The sequence below is a fragment of the Musca autumnalis genome, unplaced genomic scaffold, assembly GCF_047663935.1.
Source record: "Musca autumnalis isolate F117 unplaced genomic scaffold, ASM4766393v1 scaffold_4, whole genome shotgun sequence".
NCBI classification, from domain to species: domain Eukaryota; kingdom Metazoa; phylum Arthropoda; class Insecta; order Diptera; family Muscidae; genus Musca; species Musca autumnalis.
The window spans coordinates 69215492-69234961 of NW_027411977.1; the positions used below are offsets into that span (position 1 = coordinate 69215492).

The following is a 19470-nucleotide window of genomic DNA, read 5'->3' on the forward strand; positions in this document are numbered from 1 at the left end:
ACAAATTGAATTGAAAACAGTCAACCAACATAAATTTAAGATATTTCGGCAATAGTAGTTGAGTCGTTTGATAAAAATACGTGGTAATAAAAAAACAAAATTTCGCGAAGCTCATATTAATTAAATAATTTCATTCTTACAGTTCAACTACGGCAATTGTGAAGAAGGCTTTTCACATTTCCCTGTAAGAAACCATAATCAAATATACCCTCAAGTACGGCGATTATCTTCTGCGCTCGTCCGGCACAAGAACTTGATTTGTACTGTTCAAGTCCTTCAACGTTCAACAATATCTTCGGTGGAACAATTGCTTGGTATACAGAAGCCTAATGCCTTCCAAAGGCTAATTGTTACCTTTCCCGCTAACATCACAGTTTGGAAAGGTTAGGATTAGAATTCTATTTTAACGGTCAGTTGATATTTCTCCAGAGTACTGAACAGAGTTCGAAGCAACATGAATGAGGCGTATTACACACAGATGTTAAATTCCATCCAATCCAAGGACATATCAGATGTTCCATCGATGTTTATGCCAAGGGCGGACATGTAGCTAGATAATGTAGTGGATCCTGTTGGTTTGAATGCTGAATTGAATGCAACGTTGAGATGTTGCAGATGATGGTTTTTTATACGACTAGTAAAAAATTCCAAAGGAGAAATTATCGAATGAGTGTCTAAACTTCAATCTTTTGCCTAAAGTTCATACTATTTCAATAAATCTTTGGAGGAATTATTAACATAATTTTTATTGTTGTTTTTATGGCAAAAGTCAATATAATTTATAGGGGTCTCTCTTGGTTGGAGGGAATTGATGCTTTTATTAGAATATGATTTCTTATGCTTGTTGTTGTTCCCAAGGGCGTTCCAAATATGTATTTGTAGAATTGATGGTTGGATTTGATATAACTAAGCCTGGGGACATCACCTGCCTTTTGCGAACATTTTAGACTTCCACTCTTTCGTTAACTTCTAATCATGGCAGAACTACCAGGTAGTGGCATCACACCAGCTGATCGAATATGAAAAGTCAAATCCCTTTATAAAAAAATTATTTTTGTTGTAATTTCCCCAATAACATAAAGAAAGTTTTGACATAACATATTCAAAATTTTACGATGCCACTACCTGGGTAATTGTGCCATGCTTCTAATTGAACAGAAAAGACTTGCATCAGAAGATCTTTAAGGAACATAATGCTTGGTTTACATTTATGAAATCCACTCGTTTTCAACTGTCAAATCCATAGGTTAAACGTCAAATGAAATCCAGATGAAATTTCATTTGACGTTTGAGCTATGGAATTGACAGTTGAAATCGAGTGGATTTCGTAAATGTAAACTTAGCATAACATTCGATATAAAAAGGAAATAAATTCAAAATCACAATTAACAAACATATGTATGTACATACAATATTTTTTATTTTCTGTGACGTCTGACATTTTTTTCTTGACATATTAATTAACTTTACTATATTTTCCGTTTCTGTACTTTTTGAACAAATATGCGTTCTGAGAGAAAATTTGTCAGTTTTCTCTTTTACTATTTTTGCCATCAAAAAAGTTCTGGGACGAAGCTATTATCTCTCTTATTTTTACAAAAATGTCAAAAATTTGTAGACCCGACTATCTGTGAAAAAATGATGGACAGCTAGGGGATAGACGACAAATGTATGTATGTGTTAGTAAATCAGAGTTGTATTTGAAGACAAATTGTCTGGTGTAAACGCCTAGTCAATGAAAATTTGACACAAGGCGAAGTAGAAGTCGTACAAAAAAAAGAAATGGTTAACTAAAAAAAACGCATTTTTTGATTTATGCAACTCTTGGAGTAAATAAGCATGTTGAAAAAATTTAAACATATCCCTAGAAGTATTGGCGTGCCCTAGGAAAAAGTATACTGTTGTAGTCATCACTAGATCTAAAAGAATTCGTTCGTTGAGACACATTTCGCGTGGATTCGGGCCCCTGTGTTTAAATGTGTACTTAGAAAACTACCCAAATGCAGAACCTGAACTGAACTTATACCAATACCAGTAATTTTAAATACTGATGCATGAATTTGTATTCTAATCTTTATTCAATTCTATTTCTTTTTATTGCATTAGGATGATGCATTTCTTCGCATATTTTCCGTTTCTCGTTAAAAGTTCCCAGATTTACTATATCCGTTTTTACAAATTGTTGCCATAAGTTGTAGAGGATGTCCTTATCTGCAATAATATTTGCTATTTCACATCTGCTAAAACATTTGTCCATTATTTCTTGCACACTCGCTATACTTGGATACTGCTCAGAATAGTACAAGACCAAAATCTTTTTATATAGATTTAATATATCGTGTTTTATTGCCTGTAAATGAAAAACTGAATTAAGTTAATAAAGAATTTATTTGTATATACATATGTATGTATAATTGAAAACAACACATGTATATGAAACCACATGTGTTGTTTTCAATTATCCATTACTTACATAGGCCTTTCCGAAAACTTCCAGAAATGAAAGTCTCAAAAAAATCTCACTATATTCGGGCAATTCCGTGGAATCTTGGCTTTGACTGACAAAAATTAATTTGTTAATAACTTGTGTTAATTGCATGTTTAGATTTACAAAGTTTGATGAATTACCTTTTCATGTTTTCGTAAGATTTTATTATTGGATCTATGTCGAACATTTTAATCTGAAACCAAGATACTAATTTAAAATTTCCTTGTGATCCTATAATGAAGATACATACTTCTTCTTCTTCTTTATTGCATATTCGATATTCGAATGTTAGCGACCATATTACATTTCATGTATAATATTTTATATATCATTGACAAAATAAGAAAATAATTCTCTATTTCTTGCGACACTTATTAAATTTTCTGCATTTCGGAATTCTGTCCATTGTTGAATATTTTGGAGCCAGGACATCTACATACATACATAAATACAAAGGACGCATGTACCACGCATGAAACGAAGCGAATATAAACAACAAAGAACTGAAAATTCGCTCCTAAATTGTCGAAATTTGATGTCAAGGCGAAAATGAATTAGTCCCGCGAGATTTTCTACAGCTAATGATATTTTTACAATAACATGTAAATACATCCAAATAACATGTAAAATATAAGAAAATTGGAAACCCTTTCCCCCATAAATTAATAAAGCATATTTTATTTATTTCAGCTAAATGTTTTTTTAAATAGCGCTTCCTTTAAAGCGCATTCGACGAGTTTAATAACAGCTGATAAAAACAAACCAAACAGCTGATACATAAATAGTCGAATAAACACACGGCATTGCCAGATGTAACTAAGAAACACCTCCAAAAATACAACCCTGGCCGGTCGACGCAAAACAAATTGCAATTTTGTTGGTGTCAAACAGACTCTCCGCATACCGCTCTGATTGTATATTATATATTTTGCTGGATATTCCACAAAAAACAAGTGAAAACATCATTATATTGGCAACAAAAATATACACTTTGCAATTAATTACATAGTTTATGTATTTACTTGATTTATAGAGTATAATCATGTCAACAATTGAACGTCTTACGATTCAGGGTATTAGAAGTTTTGGCGGAAACGCTGGAGATAGTCAGGTATGTATACACCAAACATTGTTTGCGACACTGAGCTATGCAGCAAGCAACTCACAATGGTATTGATGTTGGCTTTTGTGTGTTTGTCTGACTTTTTTTTAGATGATATCTTTTACTTCACCGGTAACCTTGATATTGGGTGAAAATGGTTGTGGCAAAACGACCGTCATTGAATGTCTAAAGTATGCCTTGACCGGAGAATGTCCACCAGGCAGTGACCGTGGCAAGTACTTTGTTCATGATCCTAAAATATTTGGTCTAACTGATGTCTTGGGTCAAATTAAGCTGGAGGTACGCAATGTTCAGGGTGCCCGTTTGTCCATATGTCGTTCCATGAAACTGGGCATTAGACGTGGTAAGGTGTCATTCGAAACACTTGATGCTACTCTCAATTATTTGACCGATGGCGATGGCAAAAAGACCAACGAATCGATTTCAAAGCGTTGTGCTGATGTTGATTTGGTTGTGTCGCAATTTATGGGTGTCTCCAAGGCAATTATCAACAATGTACTGTTATGCCATCAAGAAGATTCCAGTTGGCCATTGGATGAACCGAAGAAATTGAAGGAGAAATTCGATGCAATTTTTGGTATATCTGAGTACAATAAGGCATTGGATCGTATTATAAAAATGCGTAAAGAGGAGTTGGATATCCTTAAAGTTAAAGGTAGGTTAACCATAAAATGTCGATAAATACTCAAATGTGGGAAATGAGTTGACTCATAAATGTAATTAGGGATATCAGGTGAAAAATGATTAAAGGCAAAAGGTCTTAAACTCTAGTTTAGTAAAAACTCGCCGATTTTTTTGAAATTTTTTCCAGAGGTGGATATTGTTACGCTGATCTTGGCATGTATAGTTTGGGGGACGGACCCGGTTATTTGACCCGAAGGTACAAAACCCGGGTTGGACCCGGCTCTACTGAGCCGATTCGTACGAAATGGGTATCGTTGGAAGCTTATGGAAATACCTATCCAACAAGTGGTCATATGGGATTATTTTCAGGTGTTCAGGAGATATAGCCCAAAAACCGGGTTATATAGCCAGGTTTTTCCCTCAAAAGTCGAAAATGGGCCCATTATGGGTGCAAGCTTAATGTATGCCAGATTGTAGCTCTCACTTTAAACTTTCCAAAATGATGCTATATGTTGTAATACCTTGTCTGGATCAAGAGATGTGGCCCTTAGAATCTTGACAACCCGGTTCTGTTGGGCCCATTTTTGCATTATAGGTGCCTACGGAAAATTTTAAAGTTTTAAATTGACCAAAATTTTCTTATAAATTATATATTTTTATTAAAATAGCAGGCCTTCGGCCGGGAATTTAAGACCTTCTCCTTTGGACAGATGTAAATCTCGGGAACGGGAACAAAATGTTCTTTTAAATTAAAAATTTTTCGATAAATAAAAAGGTCGAAGAAAACACAAAAATAATTTTAAAAATTTTTCCTTAAATAGCCGGCCTTCGGCAGGAGATTTAAGACTTTTTCCTATGGATAGGTGCAAATCTCGGAAACGGGAACAACGTTTTCTTTTAAATTATAAACTTTTCCCTAAATATCTACTAAGAAAAACCGGGTTGTCAAGATTCTAAGGGCCATATCTCTGGATCCAGAGAAGGTATTACAACATATAGCACCATTTTGGAAAGGTTAAAGTGAGAGCTATAATCTGGCATGCATGAAGTGAGCACCCATAATGGGCATATTTTCGTCTTTTTGAGGGTTTTATGGAAAAATCCGGTTCCAAAAATCGGTTTTTGGGTTATATCACCTAAACACCTGAAAATAACCCCATAGTATGACCACTTGTTGGATTGGTATTTCCATAAGCTTTCCGATGATGTAGCAATCGGTTAAGTAGAGTCGGGTCATACCCGGGTTTTGTACCCGGACTTTCGGTCCCCCAAGAAAATTATACATACCCGTGATCAGCGCAACAATATCTACATCTGGAAAAAATTTCAAAAAAAATCGGAACGTTTTTTTTTACTAAACCAGAGTTAAGACCGTCTTCCGTATGTATCTCTTATGGAGAAATAAATCTTTAAAAAGTTTAACCATAAAGGCAAGGAAGGCAATTTCTGCCATATTTAACTGGAAAACAAATCGTTTTGATGGTTAAGTACTGAGAAATGTTTTGGGTTGCCCGATGCAAAACTGGCAATTTCAATTGGCGCCAACAATTGTCGAGTACTAGGTTGGGCTCTCCAGGTCATTGGGTGTGATATTTTCAACATGCTTCATAAAATATACAAACGTGTTTTTCTCAGCCCTTAAGGCCGAAAAGATGTTTGTTGTTCTTGTGGCAGCATAGGTTTGATGGTGGGTTGGCCGAAGCGCTTATGGTAAGTCCAGCACCACAAACTCTGTTCTATGTCACCTTCTATTCTATTCCCAATTAAGTCCTCCACTAACTACATGTGCGAAATGACTTGCGGCTTATTTGTGAAAACGATAAAAGTGAAATGGTCTGATCCAAGAGAAATAACAGGTCGCCATGAAATGTCATTTGTCAGACCAGATGAATGCAAAGATAAGTTTTCAAGACTTTTATTCGAATTATTGTCCATTCTTCAGATGACATATTTACGCACATTTAGTAGTTTCATGGCAGAGCTTTAACATTGAGGGATTTTGTTCCCGTTCCATTGTACTTCCATTTGCGGTGGATTATAAATTAGCACGAAACATCACTCAAGCTTATCATTGTTCCAAAACTTGACACATTTTTTCCTTGTTCTTTCTACTGCAGAGGCCGATTTACGTTTGGAGGAGCATTTAAAAGTGGAAATGGAAGAAAAAACTTTAAGTTTGCAAAAATGCCAAGAGAAGGCAAAGACCATTGAGGAACAGTGCAAGCAATGTGAAGAGGAAATTGCTCCCATTGAAGAACGTCTTCAACAAATTCACAAAATTGAAACTGAGATGGGTAAACTTCAAGCCCAAAAAGTTGAACTGCAAACCAAGTAAGTTACGGTACATCCCCCCTAAAAAATTCGAACATTCTAACCATTCTACATTTCGCTTTGCAGGCAAAAAAATTGTCAGGATCAAATGAATAATTTAAAAAAGAAAATCAAAACCATGTTCGAAGGTACTCTGGAAGAGCTGGATACCGAAATTGGTAACTTTGGACAGCGTATGTCCGAAAAGCGTTTGGAACGGCGTGAAGTTGAGGGTAAACTTAATTCCATAAAGAAAGAAGAGAAAAGCTTGCAAAACCGACACAATGACGTTGATAAGAAACATGGACTTGCCATACAACAAAAACAAAAGGAAAATGATTGCAAAGAAAAGCGGGCCGATAAGATTAAGGCTTTGGCCCAACAAATGAATTTAACCATACCCGAAGTCTTGGGTGAAAATGAAGAGGAAATAAATAAAATCCTGGAGGACATACAGGGTGTACTTAATACTGAGCAGACGAAGATTAATGAAACCATTAGTCAACATGATGCCGAGGATCAAGAAAGGCAAACCAAAATTGATCAGTTGCGTGTTGAAGTCACCAAGTTGCAAGAATCGGTTGTAACATTAAACAAGCAGAAGAAAGCCTACGAAAAGGAGACGGAGCAAAATGAAAAGAAGATATTGGAAATTGAAAAGTCAACTCAGCAATTGAAAGTGGTTACGGCCAAATTGAAGGAGACCGAAGATTGTTATGAGGAGACTTCGGCCAAGTTCAATCAAAACGAACTGCGAGAACAAATCCAAGCCGACAAGGGAGCCATAAAAGACTTGGAAACCCGCTTCCGTAAGGTGGATGAACGTTTGACATTCTTGAATTCAATTTCGAAATTGGTGGCAGAATTAAATTTGAAAGAACAAGAGTTGGATAATCGCGAAAAAGAAGTGCAAAGGGTTAAGAGTAAGCACAGTGGCAATTTCCGCAAAATCTTCGAAGAGGGCAAGGTGGTTGAGGCAAATTACCAGCGTCATGTCAAGGTTTCCTACGAGAAGGCCAAGCGCCAAATCAAGGAATATAACAACAAGATAAATGCCCTAAAACTTAAGGAGCAGCGTTTCGAAATTAAACGCAAATCCCTAAAAGAGGAAATGCAAAAGGCCGAAAAGGAATTGGAAGATTGCAAAGAAACTATTTTTGAAAAATGTCGCAATACTCCTTACGAGGAACTGCTAACCAAGTCGAAAACTTTGCTAAGCAAACATCAATTAGAGCTGGGAGCACAAAAATCAGCCGAACTTTTCTACAAGCAATACTTGCAAAAAATCGAAGATGAACCCTATTGTCCATTGTGTCAAAAGGATATGACAACCACTGAGGTAACACTCTACATTTTCCCCCATCTTTGTTAAAATTTTGATATCTGTATTTTTTCTTTAATTCCAGGCTTCTGGTCTTACATCAGAACTAAATGATAAAATTGTTGATCTACCACAAAATATTGAACGGATTGAAAAACTCCTAAAAGAAGAGCAAAAGAAATATGAATCTTTGTTGCAACTTAAGCCCACCATAGATCGCGTGGAAAAACTACAGCAGGAGATACCCAAAAAGAAAGAAGATTTACAAAAGTTACAAGACGATTTATCGGAATGCAGTAAAGAAACTGAAACCATACAAAATTTACTCGCCGATCCAACCAATAACATGGAACTGGCCAATTCTATGATGGGCGATATGTCATTGCTCGATGAAGCCATGAAACAGGTGACACGGGCCAAGGATGATATTGTCAAAATAAAAAATAAATTCCCCAAGGATAAGGTGGATGAAAATGAAACCACTTCCATTGATGAAGTTCAAGCCCAGAAAACTGCAATATCTACCGAATTGGAAGAGAAACGTAAGCAGTTGGAACAAAATCAACAATACTATGAGAAAAATATGGATGCTTTGAATAAACTGAGGGATTTAAAGAATACGTAAGTGTGACATTATTAGATTATGCTATTTAAGTTGAATGTACCAGCGGTATTCCATTCACTAATGGCTTTATCCACTTCTGTTTATTTTCAGTCTAAAAGATCAACAAATTAAATTACAAGAGGGTATACAAAATTTACCCCAACTACAAGAACGTCAGACCGAGCTACAAAATCTTTTGGTAGCAATTGCTACTGAAGCCCAGGAGAATCAGGGCAAAGTTGGTCCTTTGAAAACTCAATTGAATACTGCCATCAAAGAGAAGAGTCAAAACAAGGAGTCAAATCGTGTTAAAGTCAATCAGATGCTTATGAAATTGGATACTTTAAAACGTATGGATCAAGATATACAAAGGTGAGATATTCATTGCGAGATGGGGAACATTGATATACAATTTTATTTCATTATAGATTGCACACTGAAGTTTTGGATTATGGCAAATTAGATTTGGATCATAAATTGAAAACTTTCGAAGAGTCACTCAAAGGCAGCAAAGAGGAACTACAAAAATTGGTAAGTTGTTTGTATAATGAAGAGCTTTCATATGTTGGATATTCCAAATTCAATAGTGTATCTAGTATTTCCGATGGCGAGGGGTGAACCATGAAAGAATGGGCGCTTCTATAGAGACTTTCTCAAAGAAATGGTGCTTCTATAGACCCCTTCTGAAAGAAATGGTGCTTCTCTAGACACTTTCTGAAAGAAATGGTGCCTCTATAAACCCTTTTAGAAAGAATTTTTGCTTCTATAGACCCTTTCTGAAAGAAAGTCTGCTTCTATAGACTGTTTCAGAAAGAATGGGTGCTTCTCTAGACACCACAAATCCACATCTGACTGCTAACCCCAAACATTCTATGTACGGGTCATTAGAGCAAGTCTCAAGCGAGATAGGTCTGTTTTCAACAGACTCGTGCATAGTTTGAAAACTATAAGTGGAGAACGAAAAACTATAAATTGTCCATGATACTGAAATCATAAGAGAGGTCTTAAGTTGCAAAGAGTAATGGGCCATTTCTGATAAGAACGTCTCCTTTGTGGCTTTAACAAAGGGCATATGCAAAATAGATGGCCCACAGTGTGATATCTCTTCAGCAATTTCACATGTAGTAGTCAACACCACTGTCCCACTTTGAAGTTAGAAACCTAAAAAAGGAGTCACTTGTACTAGCACGGGTTCTCTTCCCTCGCAATCGAGATAGATTTAGAGAGTGTTCTAGATTCGAATAATCGCATGTTAGATTACCATGTTTATTCTCCTGCCTAATTCCCACATTTGTTATCGAACAATTTTTCGATTGAACTTATTTCATTTATTTCCTATGCCCTATATCGAATGCGCGAATATGTTTTCTTTTACTTTGCTTTATCGTAACTTCGGAATTTATCAAACAATTTTCACATTTACATGTTTTTTCCTTACAGGCTGATACCATTTCCGAAATGCAAACCAAACTGGAGGGCATCAAACAAGAATTAGCCAATCAAGAAACTGCCGATCGCGATCTCAAAGATAATCGTGATTTGAAAATTTTACAACAAAAATCCGAAGAATTAAATGCAAAATACGAATCATTGGCTGAGGAGTTTAGTAAACTGGATTTCAGTAGCGTGGCCAAGGAGAAAAAGGAACTCAACGCTAAACGTGAAAAGATCACTGTACGCAAAGGTGAACTTCTCGGCCAGAGTGGTGAAATTAAACATCAAATACGCAAACTGGAAAAGGAATTGTCCGCACCCAAATATCGTAATTCGTTGATGAACTATAAACGCACCTATTACGAAGTCGAAGTGACACGCAAGGTTGCCAATGATTTGGGTCAACATCGTGTTGCTCTTGAATGGGCCCTAATGCAATTCCACACGGAAAAAATGCAAGAAATTAATCGTCTGATTCGTGAATATTGGCGTTTAATTTATCGTGGCAATGACATCGATTACATCCAAATCCAAACAGAAGAGGGCAAGGATGCCTCTTCGATGGACAAGCGGCGCAACTATAACTATCGTGTTATACAATCGAAAAATAACTCGGAAATTGAGATGCGTGGACGTTGCAGTGCCGGTCAACGAGTGCTGGCTTCACTCATTATACGCATGGCTTTGGCCGAGACATTTAGCAGCAATTGTGGTGTTTTGGCATTGGACGAACCGACTACCAATTTGGATCGTAACAATATTCTATCACTGTGTGATGCCCTCAATCGAATTGTCGAAGAAAGACAAACACAATCCAATTTTATGTTGATCATAATTACCCACGATGAAGCTTTTATCTCGACACTGGGTAAAATTAACAAATATAACCGTGTATTCCGCAATGATGAATGTAAGTCGGTTATACGTCAGGTAAGAGTTGCCTAAAAGGTGGAGAGTAGGACGAGGACAGAAGTACATGTATATTTTAAGAGTATTATTGAAAATAAAATCGCAAATATATTTTTAAGAAATATACATACATATATAAAATAAAAAGGTATATATTTTATATAATACACACAAAAGTAAAATAAACAAAATAATTTGCTGTTCTTTTTTCTTAAGATGTAAAAAATTTGTCAAACAAATAAATAAACACTTGTATAAATGCACGCTGGCACGCTAGGTTGTGACGCCAGGGGGAACGGAATAGCTAATGGGTACTTTACACGATATGTTTTTTACATATGAGTTGTCACTTGTTGTCATTTTGTATGGGAGAAGTGTTGTCATTTTGTATGGGAGAAGTGACAACTCACATGTAAAAAACATATCGTGTAAAGTACCCATAAGCACGATACAAACTTCTACCCCCTAAAAGAGGAGCAGTCTACCCTAACAGAATCCTGTCGTAGTTCCCCTGACGTGACACTAGTCTAATTGAATATCGCCTGGCATGTAGATATCGCGTAAAATTCGGACCACCTCTCCATCACAATCAAACTAAGCACGGTTGAACCACCACTTCGAAAAGAACTTTTGTCAACTTTAACAAGGCCGACTGCGAGTTAATTAACAGGTTGACGAAACCGAGTTCTCACAGCGGCCTTCTGCAGGCAATTGGTCTAGCACCCACCAAACCGTGATAGTAAAGGACTACACCAAGCTTCCCGCGTCCTCAAATCAAATATAGACCTAGCCACCATCACAAGGGATAATGTGCTTACAAGCAAAAAAGCTGCCAGGAGTTCCACAGCAATTGGTCCCAAAACCTAGCTCCAAACCAAATACTCTTAATTTGTATGTATCGAAGGACCCAATTCACCACATAACGTGCACTTAATATCATACGCCGACGACTGTACAGTCTCAATCGGCAGAGACATCAAAGACATAAACCTCAAACACTTCTTCGAGAATGGAAACCTACAACTATCTGCCCCAACAGCTTCCATATTGACATCGTGGACAAAAGAGTAACACGCAGAATTAAACACTCATATCTTCGAAATGATTATCCGAAAGCAATAGGCCGTTCTCTTATGGACTACGCAGCCTCGATATTGTCATCACTACCTGGCGCCCAACCCAGCGCCACACCAACCCAGCAGTCACATTCCTAGAACTGGAGCATGGCACAATTGACCAGGTAGTGGCATCGTAAAATTTTGAATATGTTATGTCAAAACTTTCTTTATGTTGTTGGGGAAATTACAACAAAAATAATTTTTTTATAAAGGGATTTGACTTTTCATATTCGATCAGCTGGTGTGATACCACTACCTGGTAGTTCTGCCATGAACTGGAGATAGAGCCATACAAGGTATATTTATTATAAGGTATATGCATGAATTACAACAACTAACAAATTTACAAAAACAACATTGTTGTTATTGAAAATTAATTGTCAAAGAAAATATTGAATAATAGGGTCGTTCCAAAATTTTTTTCAGGAAAAACATAAATGCATTTTGAAAATCCTCTAGAATAGGACAAATTTGAAGCAAAATGTAAATATAAAGCATTCATAACTCTCGTAGGTCATTTTTATTACACGTTTAGTATGAAAAGTAGTATTTTATGGTAGCAGATTTCGAAGTTTCAAATTTCATGAGTAGACCCTATTACATTTTGAAAACTAAATTTACAAAAAAAGTAAGATAACAGCTGATTGTCACTTCTACCTTATATGAATATACCTTGGAGCCATATCAACAGCTGACAATTGATTATTGAATTTGACGTAAACGTAGAGAAGTTGTTACTTGAAGTAATAATAATATCCTCCTCTACGTTATGAAACACAAGCTCTGTTCCAGAACTAAAATTTTTTTACAATTTTCACCACTTTTACACATTTTGCGTTCCCGTACACAAAATTTATATGAAAATCGTTTACTACTTTTACAACTTTTACCACTTTATAAAGTACGGGAACAGGCCAACGATATACTTCAGATATTTGCAGAGCAACTGGCGTTAAGTGACACGTGGATTCATGTTGGTTAATGTAAACGAAAATGAGATATTTTGTTTCCATATTTGTATATATTTGTGTTCATAGCTTCGTTCCCGTACTTTTTAATGGTAAAACTCGTAAAAGAGAGAACTGCAAACAATTTGTTCTCACACATAAGTTTTTTGAAATAGTTCGGGAACGGAAAATGGAAAATGCGTCAAAAAAACTGGAACAAATGTCAAAGTCGGCGTATCAGCCAATCAGACGCCGGCAACCATGTTACTATTTTTTTACTCGCCCAAATTTGTCGTGTAAAAAGTTTTTAAAGAGAGCGTCATTCAGCGCCATTTTTGTTTAAAGAGAAGTGAACATTTTACAACTTTTTTGTGTACGGGAACGCTTTTTCGAGTAAAATATGTAAAAGTCGTAAAAATTGCAAAAACTTTTTAGTTCTGGAACACAGCTCATCAGAGAACTGCGTAAGTAGCTGATTTTGACACTCATAAGCCACATGCAAAAAAGCAAGCGTATGTGCGGCTTGCTACTCTAAAAAATAAATGCAAGTGTTGCTTGCCATTCTCAAAATATGTACGAGTGTGGCTAGCCACTCAAAAAATAAGTTATTTAAAAATGGATATTTTTTGACACTTGCGTATGCTTTGCCAAGTAGTTTTAAATACGCAATTACATTTTCTGTTTTACTTTCTTGCTCATCGCACATCAAGTGTTGTTTTCAACCAATGGTGGGCAAATTGCGAGAGACTCATGTATTTTTTACACTTTTGTGTGTGAGGCAGAGCATTTCTGCCCATCAGTGTTTTCAACCCTTGTAATTCAACCGTTTGTCTTATGTTCTCCGAGAGAATGAGAGCAGAAATAATTTTCTAAGTGCTGTTTTACATTTAAGCGATTTGTCTTACGATTTTTTTTCTCCTCTTTGTGGTGGTTATTCTTGTTAGGCACAGTTGCAAAACATAGTAAGTGAAATTGAAACAAAATTTAGTTTTGCAATGAATTTTGTGCATAAAAAATCATTTAAAGCATAAAATGATTATTTGTTATAATCATTTTAAAATTTGTATAACATATTTTTATAAAATACTTTCTTTTTACATTAAGTATTTTTAACAAAATGTACACTTGGTACCATGTTACAAAAAAATGCAACCCTGTGTGTGAAATTTACGAAGATGAGCAAAGAGGAGACAAAAAATCGTAAGACAAATCGCTTAAATGTAAAACAGCACTAACACTGATTTTCAAAAGTTAGAAGAGCGCAAACACACAAACGAAGCAACAAAAAATAAAATTAGAAATGTTTATTTTTTGTAATGTTGTGTGTGTGCTTCCACTTGATAAGTCACTTGGCAAACTATCTACGATTGCGAGTTTTGTAACAGTGCAAAATATGATGAATACTTGTTTTACTTATTACGCACAAGCAACGGTCTTGATGCGTCGCAAGTATTTTTGGTGGTGGTGGAAAAAATACAGAGTGCAAGAAAACACACGCATTAAAAAAGCAAAAGGCCCAAAAAACTTGTGCGTGCACAATTGGCTTACGGGGACAAGTAACTCATTGATGATCTCTGCAGCTCATGTTAACATGTTTAAACATCCATCCATCCAGAAAGTCTAACTACACTACATGCATACGTTTCACTAATCAGTGACGTAAAACACTGTACTCTTTCAAGCAGAGAGACAAGCATAAATGAGCGCGCACATTTGAACAGTTGATTGTCTTTGGTGTTGTCGTCAAGCACGGACGAAGAAATCAAAACAAACGGAGTGGGTCTGGTTGTTTATTGCGTTTATTGTTGTTGGAAATTACTGTTTATATTTATAAACAAAACTTGTGTCAAAATAAAATAACAACAACATAAAATACACAACAAAAGAGTTTATCTCAATATAAAAAATACAAAAACTAAAACCGTGTAAAAGATTCACAGATTCACTATGTCATCGTCGCCACCGTCACAACGTCAATCAATGAATTCCATTCACCATAAACAATTCTGGACCGAATTTTTTTGCCTTTACGAATCCCAGCCGGCTCTATGGGATATTAACAGTAGTCAGTACAAAAATCGTCATCTGAAATGTGAGGCCTACGACATATTAGTGGAGAAATTAAGAGAAATTGAACCGGATTCAGATCGTGAGGATGTTTTGCGTAAAATCAATATTTTCCGTACAAATTATCGACGAGAATGTGCCCGAATAAACAACAGTTTACATGAAGGCCGGCCCTATCATTCTACGTTGTGGTATTTTGACCTGTTGAGTTTTTTGCAGACAGCCGAATCGCGTCGAGAGAGAAAACGAAAGCTGGTGCCAGATAATGGAGAGAAAAGTATAATGGTAAGCAATAAAGTCTGTTCCATGTCACATTAATGTAATAATTGTGTGTGGCATGGTTTGCTTCATATACCTATGAGTAATTTGTATAAATCCGCTTAGTAAATAAGACTGGGTTTGCCGTAGAGGCCATGACTGACCACTGCCGCATATGATCCATGACCAGGTGGAAGGGCAACAATATTGTGTATTCTACGCTCTGTGATGATGAGAAGGAAACGATTGAGTATCTCTTCTAACTATCCCTAGTCTTATGAATAGAAGGCAGAGGATGTTTGGTGATTGTGAATTGGAAGATATAGGAGGCATATCTTTCCTTTACCGACCCACCGCAGAAAATTATGAAAAAATTGCCACTGATAGTGCTTTTCCCTTGATTCCCTTGATTATTTGGGAAAAAATTTGCGATTTAAAAAAGTTTGTTCGCGTAGCCGAAATTTGCTCCTATCCATAGGAGAAAACGTGCGATTTAAAGGATATTTTTGTATTTTTTTCTGCGAAGGTTCGGTAAAGGAAATTTGTTCCATATAGGAATCTCTTCCATGAAAAGTACACACATATGTATGTATGTGCGTATACTATCCACGAATCTTTCCGAAGGAACTAATAGAGACTTATATCAATCAGTGCTCACCGAATCATATTAGCTCAGTTTTAGGTATCTCATTTTTTATCACCGAGTCTGAATGGCATGTCTAACAACACCACCTATATAGCTGACCGAGGAACTGTCGCCCACAATACGCCCTAGGGTTCCAACTACTAGTCCAGAGGCCGCAGTTCTGCTTGCGGAGCAGCTTGAAAATATCTTTCACATTGAAATTCCGCATATGGGATATCAGCAGTTGAGACCGAGACTAGCTTACAGCTATCCCAAAATGCGTTCAGGTTATTGATAGTTTGGATGAGGAAATCCTTAGATTTTCACCGGGACAATTGATAACTTGGAAGCCCTTGTGGATCGCTAGATGTGATTTTACACCAGCACCTACTGATCCTACCTTCAGGTTCAGACTTATCAATGACTTCCACTAAAATGTCATCTGAGGCAATCAACTGCACAATCATTGATACGGAACCAGCTTATAGGTTGATAATTCGTCAGTCGTTCCTTACAATTACCTGCAGATTACGTAGTCGATCTAGTTGATTCGTCTTCGGCTTCAAAACGGGAAACACATACCTTGTAGTTATCGGTCGTATTGCTGTCGTCAATATGGGGTCACAGACACCATTGGTACACGAGAAAATTGAAGCCACCGGTTTTTTGTACTAACACGAAACCGGCGTAGTCAGCATCAGCTGGTGACCACAGCCGCACCGTGCAAGACATCTGCCCAGTATGCGGCATGGGCCCGCACGATACTAAGCACCTATTCAACTGCCCCGCCAAGCCTACTCATCTGACTCCAGTGGATCTGTGGTTACATCCCATCGAAGTAGCCAACTTCCTGCAACTGGAGATAGAGCCAGAGCCAGATTGAACAGGGGAACGAACATACAAACATAATAATAAAACACTGTTACAACAACAACCACAGCCGAACCAGAGATTGGAATCCGAAGCTAACGAAAACATCTTGTTGTGCTGATGTACAGGTAAAATCTTCGTCTCCTTATGATGATAGTCCACTGGTGTAATGAGGAGGAAGCTTTTGCAGTCCTCAGGGCGGCATTCTGGCAAGTTTGGTTATTCTTCCACTGCGTAGCACTTACATTTGCATACCACATTGGCTGAGAATAGTTTACCTGAGACCGGCCCTAAGTGGTACCGGCCAACGACCTGAGAACCTTGTTCATACTTCTGAACTTGTGGTACGTAGCTGTGGCTTCTGGGGTTATTCTAAACAAATATTCCCCGTGAAAATTTTACTTTCTCGCTTAAGTTGAAATGGCGGAAAGACAAACTCACGGGGAATTTTCTTTCAGAATAAACCCCCAATATCTTGGGGTAATTAGTGGTCAAAATCAGGACACCATCGATCAATGAGTTTCAGGATGAGCCTTATTTTAGCCGTCCAGGCAGTAGATTTAGCGGCGGATATTTTCATGTTTGTTTGATGGAAGAACTGCACTAAGTCAGCTACGTAGGCATCAACGGCTATGAAGATAATACGACCCGACGCCAAGATCGTAGAATCATTCGCATACATTATGATCTCTATGCTGTCTGGAGGTTGTTGAATTTCAAAAAGGTAGAGGTTAGTTTAACAGTTCCACGGGTCTTCGAGTTCTTATTTCTGAATTTCTCAAACGACTTTCGTTCACCCACATATGTAGTTGTTTATCCAACGTTTCAAACAGGGCTTAAAGGATGTTTTCTTTATATTCTCGAACAGCTTGACATGATTGACGGTATCGAAGGCCTTTGATAGGTCAAGAGCCCACGTTCAGTCCTCGACTGATATGTGTGGATATGATGTGAAGTGGTGTTGTGCATTTTCGGAATCTATGCTGATGTTGGGCTAGTGGGAAACTGCAAATGGGAGTAGTGCCCTTAGATTCTTTACTACTGGCGACAAGAGGGAGACCAATGTTGGCATCCTTGCCAGGCTGCCAATTTTTTAGGCTTATTGTAAATTATGGGTGGCTAATGATAGACTGAGGATACTTGTTAAATAATCAACCATTGAGATTCCATGTGGTCCCAACGCTTTGGTTTATTTCTGCGTTAGGGGATCTCTAACTGCCTTGAGATCTCTACCTAGATAACCTGTAGATTACCAAACCGAGTGAATGGAGAAAATTGTACCCTAATTATCCCTGGCGGGGGTAATCTATACTAAGATTGGAGATTTTCAATTGCACTTTTTTGAAGGATTATTGCGTAGATCATAAATATTGAAATTTCTTTGTAAACTTTTTACCCACAACACAGTCATTATCACCCTTTTTTTATTTTACAGCGAAAACGTCGTCATCCATCCATACTTAAACCAACCGACAGATATGCAGTACAACGATCGAAAGACAACATAACTAACTACCATCTACAGATCACCGATGATGATTTTGGTTATGAAAAATTTGAAGACAATGATTTGGATTATGTCGTTGAAGATTTCTCACATGCCCTGGTGGTGGATGATGGTGGTACAACGAAAACTGACAGTCCCCACATTCATGATGCTGAACAATTTGATACGACTCAGGATCAGCATTTTCACCCTAACTATCGACATGGTGATGACGACGATGACATTTCACAGGTGGAATACGAACATGAATATCAACATTATTCTATGTTAGATGATGTAACTTCTTCCGCCAATAGCCAACGTTCTTCTAAGATTGAACACACATCACGTGACGTAACCTTTACGAATAGCGGTTTAGCTTGTTCCGACAGTGCTGCTGTTGGTGGTGGTAATACAAAAAATACTCTAATACTAACGGATGCTACGCTACATCAGCAACAGCAACATCAAGCGTTATATGGTGAATACGATTCGGATCAAGGCAATGCCGCATGTGTTTTTGAATCACAACGTTACAAACCAAAAGTAGTATCACCTAAACACCACCACCCCATGTCAGTTTCCAGCGATAGAAATGAAACAATAATTGCGACTTCATCGAATGAAGCCGCCCGCAACAATAGTCGCATAGTTACAACAAAATTTGTACGAGATGTTAAGACAATGACAAGCGATGCTCAAAATTCCTTCGATAAAAAGCAAACAATATCAAATACATCGGAAATATTGGCTAAATCATGGGCCCTACAATATGATGAGCTATCAAATGAACAGAAAATATTAGCCCGTAAAGCCATTTACGATATTCTGTTTGATGCATGTATGGATAAATTGGTTTTGGCACCCAATGGTCGGGTAACAACCATTGAACAACACACACACAGCAGCGGAAATGATGAATCTCAGAGACCTGCTAAATGCTCCGTACAACATGAAATTGAAGAAGTTGAAAGTGGTAACGTATATGAGCAGGCCTCATCAACGTCAGCAACAATTGCCATAGTGGCGGATAATACATCGACGGATGATCCGTGGTTGAAATTGTAATTTATTAAAAACCTTAGAATTTCTAATTTAAAAAATGAAATAAAGTATATTATGAAATGAATACATAATTTCATTAGCCCTTATATTTTAGTTGTTGTTGTTGTAGCAACACAAATATCGTCACCAGAAATGTCCAAAGACGTAACCCACATGAAAATCCAAATTCGTTTTTTTATGGAATCTGATAAAACTAAAATACATGCTGTGGCAAAATTCTA

General features: G+C 37.0%; 3 protein-coding genes across 4 annotated transcripts; 2 read left to right on the top strand and 1 right to left on the bottom strand.

Annotated features, from left to right (window-relative positions):
* Nucleotides 1–2059: 2059 nt before the first annotated feature.
* Nucleotides 2060–11073, bottom strand: LOC141402065 (uncharacterized). Of its 2 annotated transcripts, XR_012412507.1 has the most exons (5): nt 10945–11073; nt 2739–2920; nt 2629–2681; nt 2474–2558; nt 2060–2350 (listed from the first exon to the last, which is right to left on the bottom strand). XR_012412507.1 is itself a non-coding variant. In XM_073982693.1 (4 exons), exons 2-4 carry the CDS (start codon nt 2673–2675, stop codon nt 2075–2077), a joined length of 408 nt encoding a protein of 135 aa, XP_073838794.1. In that variant the 5' UTR covers nt 2676–2681; nt 10986–11016; the 3' UTR covers nt 2060–2074. The 2 variants fall into 2 exon arrangements, 1 of the variants encoding a protein (XP_073838794.1); XM_073982693.1 differs by lacking the exon at nt 2739–2920 and having other exon boundaries at nt 10986–11016.
* rad50 (DNA repair protein rad50) lies at nt 3184–11004 on the top strand. Its single transcript, XM_073982682.1, has 8 exons — nt 3184–3599; nt 3702–4266; nt 6353–6566; nt 6633–7884; nt 7952–8487; nt 8582–8842; nt 8899–9001; nt 9911–11004. Exons 1-8 carry the CDS (start codon nt 3531–3533, stop codon nt 10847–10849), a joined length of 3939 nt encoding a protein of 1312 aa, XP_073838783.1. The 5' UTR covers nt 3184–3530; the 3' UTR covers nt 10850–11004.
* Nucleotides 11074–14074: 3001 nt separating the features above from the next.
* On the top strand, nt 14075–19342 carry LOC141402060 (uncharacterized). Its single transcript, XM_073982687.1, has 3 exons — nt 14075–14654; nt 14811–15230; nt 18134–19342. Exons 2-3 carry the CDS (start codon nt 14826–14828, stop codon nt 19250–19252), a joined length of 1524 nt encoding a protein of 507 aa, XP_073838788.1. The 5' UTR covers nt 14075–14654; nt 14811–14825; the 3' UTR covers nt 19253–19342.
* The last annotated feature ends 128 nt before the right edge of the window (nt 19343–19470 follow it).